Genomic DNA, 9,253 nt, shown 5'->3' on the forward strand with positions numbered 1-9,253 from the left:
GAACCTCGCGACGGATATCCGGTGTCAACCCAGAAATAAAATTGCTCAACAAAAAAGTTACAGAAAGACCAACAATGCGGTTAGCAAGCCGTTCAAACTCATTCAAGTAATCTTGTACTGAACCTTTCTGTGTCAACTTAAAGAGAGAACCACGAGGATCCGCGTAATAAGAAGGGGCAAAACGAACCTCGAGAGCTTAAAGAAACTCTTGCCACGAAGGGATCATGTTGTTCCGATGCAGCCACTGGAACCAACTGAAAGCTGGTCCCTCCATGTAAAAAGATGCAATCCGAAGTCGATCCACTTCCGGTGTGCGATGATACTCAAAAAATTGGGAGATCTTAAATATCCAACCCATGGGGTCGGTTCCATCAAACCGTGGAACATCCAAACGGAGATGTGGTGTGAATTGAGGGAAATCAGAGTGAAATGAACTATGGGTACCAGCGTGTGGGGATTGTATGTCTCGACTGGAAAGCTGAGAAGCAATGGCGTCCAAACGTGTAGTAATTTCATTTTGGTTAACGGTGAGTTTGAGAATAGCTTCTTCCAAATTGGTGATGGATTTGGAACGGGTGTTGTGGTCTGACATGTTCGCCTCTCAACGAGAGCACCAAAATGATATGAATAAGAAGCCTTGATTCGAGGTCAAGGAACCTCCTACAGAAAAAGGGCAGAGAATAGATGAAAACTTTCTTATTATTATTTCATTCATTCCTTCATAGCATTTATAAGACAGAATCAGGGAATAACAAACTCATAACAACCCCACTCAAATACTGACACGTAATATATCAATATTCCCTCACTCACTCCCCACGTATCAAAGTTTGTAATCCACTAAATATTTTGGCATCCTGCGAATCCTTGTTAACGTCATTGGGTCAGCTGCCTCATTGGTCTGGTAGATGGTGTTGATTTCTTCATTTGGGCCTCTCCTGCTATCATTTTTGGAAATTCGAAAAAAAAAAGTTTTCATTATTTTATTCGATGATTTGAATACCTCAAATTTAATCCAAAACGATCTCCGTTCATGCTTAATAGGGTATTTCATTTTCGTCCCAACATTTAATATTAAATATCTAAGCATTTGATAGAATATCCATTTCTACATTATAGACTAATCTCTTTTTTTTCTATTAGGTGAAAAATACAAGTAAATTCAGCCAAAACTAATAAATAAATTAATATAAAGTTGATAAGATAACTATACGTATTTTATCTTTTTTATATTAATCTCTAAACTAAAATTTAATGATATAGAATATCAAATTGTATTTAAATATATTTTTGTAACACATGTTTACCTATAACAAAAGATATATATGAAAATTATTAATTTATTTTTAAATTTAATTATAAAAATATTTATTATCACTCATCTATAATCTATAAATTAAAATACTAACTTAAATATCGTCCCTGCACTTTGTGGAACCGTCACTGCGCTTACACCTTGAAAATTTTACTTTGAAAAATATGATTAGTCAAAGAAAATTTAGGACAAATTCAAATAAATGTGAAATATAAATACACATACACATGTGTGTGTGAAATGCTGATAACTATGTATTAGAGGAGTCAAAAGCAATACAACTTGGTAAAGTGTCCTTTTTTGTTTGTTTTTATTGAAGGTGGTAAAATAAAAAATAAAATTGTTCTTAAAGCACCTCAACTTGGAATGAAAATGTGATGTAATGCTTAAAATTATGAAGAAATGTACTATTTTTCAACCACCACAAGGTGCTGTCGTATACTCAGCAGTAACAAAGTTTGCAATAAACTCAGTGCCAATATAAAAGAAAGAAAACAAAATAAAGCGTGAATTTAGTTTACCGATAAGAGACGCACAATAGAGAAATTGATACAAAATCGATTTTGATGCATACGAGATTATCAAAATCATATTGATGAAATTAAAGACGACAGATTCACGTTTTGTAGCTTTTTCGTTAGCTATAATTGATTTAGAGGTTTCATTTTTTGAACTTTATTTTTTTATCTCTCATTATTGATTATGTCGATATTATTCAATGTGATATATTCTTCATTAATGTGGTTTTGCTTTAAGTTTTTGGTTGTTTCAATTGTGATTTTTTCTTTTTTGTCTTTTTTTTTTGTTTTAGTTTCTTTTATTTTTACAAATCTAATTTGTGGAATATTTAATTTTTATGAGAATTTTTTTTAGGGATCAAACTTTATTTGTATATCATTGTGAATTTTGTTGGAAGTCTCATATCGATTAGAGATAAGGTCAATTCACAATATATAAGTGAGGTACAAACCTCACCTTACAAGTCGATTTTGTGGAGTTGAGTTAGGCTTAAAAACTCACTTCTAACATGGTATCAAAGCCAAGTTAGAATTTATCCTAGCGAAAGCGTATGATTACTAATATGATTGGAAATATATTTATATTTAGAATTATAAATACAAAAATATAAAAGGCAGGTTGAGATCTTAAAGTAAATGAGAGTTTTATCTTATCATGTTTAAAACACGTAAGAAATGGGAAACACTATGACACTAGTTTTATTAAGAAGGGGTGACTTGAAATTTCAATCAAATTTAAGGAGTTAACCAAAAGATATTATCCAAAATCAAGGCTTGAAAATAGTTATGATAACCATAAAATTGTCTCATTTGAAGTATAAAATTGATATACCAGATGATTGATGGGAGAGAAAAATATTGGTATGTCCTAAATAAGTATGCATTTTTACACACATTATGTTCATGTCTTATTGTTGTTATCATAATGACTATTTACAATTTTATTCAAAGAAATGTCGAAACTGATATACAATTTATTTAATATGAAAATAAAAACATTCTCTTTTACCTAAATGATCAATCTTGTCACAATGAAGTTAACTTAGACAAATTTCACACTTTTAATATAAATTCTTCAACTTAGATAGACTGTATTTAAGGAAGCATATAAGACAATATTGTACATTTGAAGAAAAAAAATACTAAATTATTATTTACTAATATAATATATTTTTACCTTATTTTTTGCTCGTGATCGTGAGAATTTTGCATTTAATATATTGCAAGTGTTTTTTTTGTTAATGTGCTATGCTAAAATGAGTGTAAATATGTTGGATCTAATACAATTACTAACATAATTATATATATATATATATATATATATATATATATATATATATATATATATATATATATATAATTTTATATGAAATTAATCGTGCATGTTTTTATCTTTGTTGATTTAGTTGTTAATTAAAAAATTATTTATTGCAACAATTTTTAAAACGGAGAGATAGTAATGTCTCTACGAAAATAATATACAAGTATAAATGTTTATTTTAGTAATTATACACTTAAAATCAAATTTTAAAACAAGTTTATAAATAATATTTAATATGAAAATCAAGTCATATTTTATGTTTTTCAAACAAAAACACCCTACTTTTAAATCATTTTCGATCAAAATAATTTTTACAAATTCACATATTTTATGTTTTTCAAACAAAAATGACCCTACTTTCAAATCATTTTCATTCAAAATAAATTTTACAAATTCACATAAATTAAAATTAATTTGATAAACACATATTCAACCATACCCTAATGACCTTTATAAGAGCAAGAAACATTTTTTTTTCACTATTCTTGTGTAGTGCTTAAAACATGCAATTCTATAAAATGTAATTTCTTCATAAGCAATAATTTTGTACAAAATAATAATTTATACCATGAAAGTATCTCTCTGATTGTTTATATTTGTCTTAGTAGTCTTGAGTAAATTTAGTTCCAAACTAATAATATAACTAATAGAAAACAATAACACAAGAATTAAAAATGGCAAAAATATGAGTGAAAAATACTTTTCCTGAACTTTCAAGAACATGTAAAAGCAATAACAATTTAAAATCACAAGAACGATCAATATTTTTAACGTATAGAAACTAAATTTTCTCAATATAATAAGTAAAAATCTATAGGGACCATCAATCTATCAATCAGAATTTGTTAATATCAAACATTACATGAAGTACTTTTAACTTTTAGTAGTTTGTTTTCTAAAAATATATATTTTTAGTTAATATGTAAACTTGAATTTATTATGTTAACAATCATATCTAAAAATGAAGACATACTTGAATTTATAATGATAAAAAAATAAATTGACTTGATTTTCTAGATCAATATGTACTATTTTGAAAAAATCTTTTGATCATTTATATATTTTTTTCCTGATAATGGGATTTCAAAATAGAGAACAATATAATGTAATATGTGAATTTCTAACCTATTTATAGTCTCCAATTGATTAATTTCTTATACAAGTTTATAATATTCTTAATTGAACATCATAAAATCTCATTTTATTGTTTAAAAACCTTAACTGCATGCCACAATACATTGTGTAACGAATCTTTTAAACTATTTAAAAATCCACTTATCACCCTGATATAATTCATAAAACATAATATTTTTTTATTATATTGCGATTTTATATTTATATATATTTATAAGTTTTTATTACATAAAATAAACATTTATCATATTTATTAAATATATACCAACACGTGAGTTTACCATCATCTTCACATTGATTATTGTTCTTTTGCCTGGAAATGCGGATAATAGAGAAATGATTAGTTTCTTCATAAATTATGAAAAATTAAATTAATGACAACACACGAGAGTAAAAGAAAAAACATATTAAAAACAGGGACAGTTCATACATAAGAAAAACAAAATAATTATTGAAAGAAAAAAAGAGTTAGCTTAAAAAACGGGGTTTTTTTCCGGTTGGTAAGGAAACAAGGTCTGAGTGAGAGCAAGGGTTTTTGTAAGACAATAAACGGCGGTGCAGTGCTGACGCCGATGGGGACCGCGGCGGTGGAGAAGACGGAGGAAGTACTCCGCAGCGAGATCGACGAGCTTCTTCGCCAACAGCGCGAGGTTTTTTTTTTTTTTTTCTACACAGATATCTTAAATGTGTTGAATTCTTTCTAAAGTTTGTTGATTGTGTAGATTACTGAGAGGCTTCGAGATCCTCGAGGTCTTCGCAGAGGTGCCTTGGCGGGGCCTGCTCTTCGAACTAACGGTGCTGTTCGCCAAAGACCCTTCATTCGCTCTGTTAGTGTTTCTGAATTCCCTCTCTTAACACTCTCATTAAGATTCTTTCCCAATTTCTTCAGTTTTTTTTTTTTTTCAGTACTGTACTGAGTGTGAAAAGATTAATATCATGGTGTTAGAGTTAATTGTGTTGATACTCTTAATTTACTGTTCAGGGAGACAGGAATGAATCCGAAGATCAACCTCCTGCGAAACGTAGGCTTTCATCCGCTGTGGTTAAGGTGTTGTTACTTATTTCTTGAATCTAGTTGTGTCTGGTTGGTACTTTGATTTTTAAGTTTTTTTTTTCCCTCTCGTGTTTTTGGGGCTTTATTTTCCCATATTGGAGTAGTGGGTGGGTGTGTTGCTTCAAAATTCAGCTGTGGTGTTAGCTCAGGGAAAAACCATTCCCACAATATAGGATGTGTTTTTAACTCAAGCTGTGTTTGGGAGTGAAGGTGGATGATGGCGAGTTACCTGAAGATGCTGATGCAGGACAGGATGGAAAGGAAAAGGATTCAGCTATTGAAGGTGTGAATGGGACTGGTGCAGTGATCCAGAGTGATAGGAACCTTTTCAATTCTCACCAAAGTGGATGGTCTAAGAGAGATGGCAATCAAAGAACTTCCAAGGTGGTAAAGAGAAATGTGTTATCTTCCTGGTGATTGTTGGTTTAAAGTTGTATATCTAAAACTTTAGCTGGTTGTACATGCCAGGTTTCTGATATTCCCCCCGCGGAACATGTTCCAAGGGTACTGCCAAAGAATGAGGATCCCAGTTTGGTTAATAGGAATAAAAGAATGTTGGGTCAGCTTCTGGGAACTCTGGAGGTATGTTAAAATAGTTGCTTGGTTTTAGGACATCTCTATAAGCTCAAATCTGTTGTTTATTTGTAGTGCAGATTTAAATTCTGTCACTCATCGCTCTCTCAGTAAATGCTTTTAACTTGAATTTTCTGTCTCACAATGTTTTAATGTCACTTTTAACGTTCTTACTAGTGTTTTTCCGTTATGTAAGCATGTTTCTCTGATTTATTCATCAACTCCATTTGTTCATATTATTATTTCTATATTTTACATGTCCTGTATTCTGAACTATTTCAGAAATTCAGAAAGGAAGACATGCAACTCTCGGGAACAGAGGCATATATGCGAAGATCCAACTCCTTGCAAAGAGTAAGTTCTTTGCAGTGCCCAATGGCATCACTGTCTGTAAATATAATAACGTCCTTGAAAAAAAAATTCAGTGAGCCTATCTTGTTTACAAGGTTATGTATAATTTTGAACTATACCTCTGGATAAATTGTGACTATCACCTTTGTTAATGGCAATATGATTTGGTATTTTATAAAATATTTACTGAAACATTTTGATGAATGAATACTTTTAGATCTTTTTGGTTTAGATAAATAATCATTTTTAATGTTCCTAATATGTAGATATTTTATGCTGTCAACTGGGTTTTGTTATGTTTTCATCTTTTATTAAGCCATTGCCTTGCATTGATAGCCACGACATGAAAGTGTGTTCATGTGTTATTATACGACATAGAAATACACATTTATCTTTTATTAAGTAATCGCTTACATTGATAACAATGGCATATCTAGGTGTGATCATATGTAAGTCAATTTTAAATAATGCTTTTTATTAAATTTTCTCTTTATTTCTGTCATATGCATGAAATTGATGTTGCCGTTGGCTACCTCAGATTATTGGACCCAGTTGCAGTTTCCTTCTTTAATCTATTGACATTATATCAATTTTTCACCCAGCCTAACCAAATTTGCCATCAATCTTAGTGGTTAGTGACAGTGTATGATGCTCATATGACTAGCGGCTGGGATTATAATGCCACCAATTGAATGGACAAGTTTTATATGGTCCAAACCAAAGTCCCAAAAAAGGCTGTTACAACTTCTTTTAATGGAAACGTGTACATTCATGTGATGTGACTGTGATATGTACCTGAAAATGTAGCCAGAGTTCTTGATTAACTTAAGTTCCAATTTGGTTGACCAAGGATAAAATTAACGAAGTAGTGAATCAGTGACCAGATTGGGTGCAATGTGCCATCATATAATTATATGAGGGATTTTTCAATGGAATATTTTATGTTATGACGATTTCAAGCTGTCTGAGCAACATGTCAATCACTGAATTTTTCTTGCCACTTTATCTTCTCTCTCACTTATAATAGCATCCAAAGCTCAGAATAATCTCATATACCTTGAAATTATTTCCTAGGCGGAGCAAAGGGCACGTGAAGAAAGTGAAAGGCTTAGGAAAGAAGAGCGTGAACAACTTGCTGAAAAACGAAGGAGAGACTTGGTTGGCTTTCGATGATAACTATTATTTTGCTATTCATAATAGTCAACAAAGTTCCATGTTGATCCTCACTAACAAATATATTATTTCCTTTATTCTCATCAGACCCTTAGGGCTCGTGTGTCTGCTAAGACAGAAGAAAAGAAATTGGAGTTGCTGTTTCTTCGCTGGAGTGAGCATCATAAAAGACTAAGCAATTTTATAAGGTTTGCCCTATTCAATTGTAAACTAATGAGGCATGAGTCTATATCATGTAGTATCTTCCAATCTGGTGTAGTTATATCTGACATCAAATCATGTATACCATGCAGGTTATTTTTAATTTTGGTCCAAAAGTGTCCATATTCACATTTTATTCAGACGAAGATAAGTTTCTACTCATGTGCATTGTAGTGTTGACTCAACTTGATGACTGGATGTTTCCTGCTAATTGCAGGATTTTAGGTAGACATGTGAAAGTTTTTATTTGAACTTTTTCGTTCTTCTTTGATTGATTATTTCATGTATGTTTGTAGGACTAAAGCAGAACCTCCAATCTACTATTTGCCTAACAAGCCCTTGGATGAAGATCCAATGTCACTGGAGAAGCGCAAAGAAGAGGTTCCCAAATTTAGACATTTGATTTCTCTTGTTCTTCATCTTAAAACATCATTTTTGAGCACCATGGACAGGAACCATGATTGACCTGTTAAATCTCAAACAATGATGTTATTTTCTGTTGTTAATTAAATTGGGGTTTACGAGTGCTTGCTCACTATCACACTAGATTCAGGATTCTGGCATTTTATAACATATCTTACTTTTCCTTGGTAATATGTATACCCTTTTCAATCTGCAGGCATTCCTAGAATGGAAGAATGCAAGAAGAGAGGAAGTGTCTGAGTACCAGAAACAGATTGGGGAACAGTACGTTGCCAATGTTGAGAAGGATTTGGAGAGATGGCAGAATGCAAGGAACGCAAGGAAAGCAAACAATGACCAGAATTTACAGGAGACTATGGACAAAGAGTTGGATACTCATAGGTTGGAGCATGGTCCCAAGAAAAGAAAGATCCCAGATGGAAACAATAATGAAGATGATGATGATGATGTGGAAGATATAAATGTGGGAGAGGATGACATGATGGATGATGAATTAGACGATGACTCTGGTAGAAGGATTGATGAAACAACAAAGTAGGGAGCAGGTAACGCCATTGTAGATCCTGCAGCTGATGCTGACAACGCAGAAGGGAAGTGATCACGCACAAGGTCACAATTTTCATTAGTTCTTCTGAGTTATTTGTTTTTGTATTTTATGTCTTGCTATTTAAGCTTACGTATTTGGACTTTGCAGCCTTCTATTTTCTGGTATTAACCTGAACTTTGTACACTTGTTCTCTCTGTACTGCTAACATCCTTTAGAAGCAGTTTGAAGATTTAAAAGCTTGGTGTAGTTTTCTTCCCTTGGGCAATTGCTACAAAATTGAATTGTAGGGTGAAACACCCCTCATGTATGAAGTAAATATTTAGATGTTGTGGTTTGATTCTTAGTGACAGAAGTGATTTTCAGTGTTCTGGTACATATCATTTGTGTTTGGCTTAGAATATTTTACCTTCAAGTATGTAACTAACTACCAAACTCACTAATCTCTGTTTCTTGTCTTATAAAAAATAAAAATTCTTCAACTAATCATTATATACATCATTTTTGTACACATCTTTGTTTCAAATACTAAGCTAGAAAGAGAAAATAAAGGAAAATTAAAAAATTACTAAAATTATACATCACACACATTAGGGCTTGATGGTAAGAAGTGGATGACCAGTGCTACAAATAATTGGAGCTCTCT

At 31.7% G+C, this 9,253-nt stretch overlaps 1 protein-coding gene across 2 annotated transcripts; it reads left to right on the top strand.

Annotated features, from left to right (window-relative positions):
• The first annotated feature begins 4,741 nt into the window (after positions 1-4,741).
• LOC114178967 (pinin-like) lies at positions 4,742-8,985 on the top strand. Of its 2 annotated transcripts, XR_003603415.1 has the most exons (11): positions 4,742-4,938; positions 5,011-5,115; positions 5,271-5,336; positions 5,553-5,726; positions 5,811-5,924; positions 6,198-6,269; positions 7,341-7,424; positions 7,527-7,627; positions 7,937-8,021; positions 8,260-8,672; positions 8,758-8,985. XR_003603415.1 is itself a non-coding variant. In XM_028065126.1 (10 exons), the coding sequence occupies exons 1-10, from the start codon at positions 4,861-4,863 to the stop codon at positions 8,599-8,601; spliced, it is 1,221 nt and encodes a 406-aa protein (XP_027920927.1). In that variant the 5' UTR covers positions 4,742-4,860; the 3' UTR covers positions 8,602-8,985. The 2 variants fall into 2 exon arrangements, 1 of the variants encoding a protein (XP_027920927.1); XM_028065126.1 differs by having other exon boundaries at positions 8,260-8,985.
• The last annotated feature ends 268 nt before the right edge of the window (positions 8,986-9,253 follow it).

The sequence above is a fragment of the Vigna unguiculata genome, chromosome 3 (assembly GCF_004118075.2).
Source record: "Vigna unguiculata cultivar IT97K-499-35 chromosome 3, ASM411807v1, whole genome shotgun sequence".
Classification (NCBI taxonomy): Eukaryota; Viridiplantae; Streptophyta; class Magnoliopsida; order Fabales; family Fabaceae; genus Vigna; species Vigna unguiculata.

Bases quoted from the DNA above. Each gene is read 5' to 3' on its own strand.
- LOC114178967 (XM_028065126.1), top strand. From the start codon at position 4,861: ATGGGGACCGCGGCGGTGGAGAAGACGGAGGAAGTACTCCGCAGCGAG. The intron at 6,270-7,340 runs GTAAGTTCTTTG...ATTATTTCCTAG, and splicing joins GATCCAACTCCTTGCAAAGA to GCGGAGCAAAGGGCACGTGA. The intron at 8,022-8,259 runs GTTCCCAAATTT...TTCAATCTGCAG, and splicing joins TGGAGAAGCGCAAAGAAGAG to GCATTCCTAGAATGGAAGAA.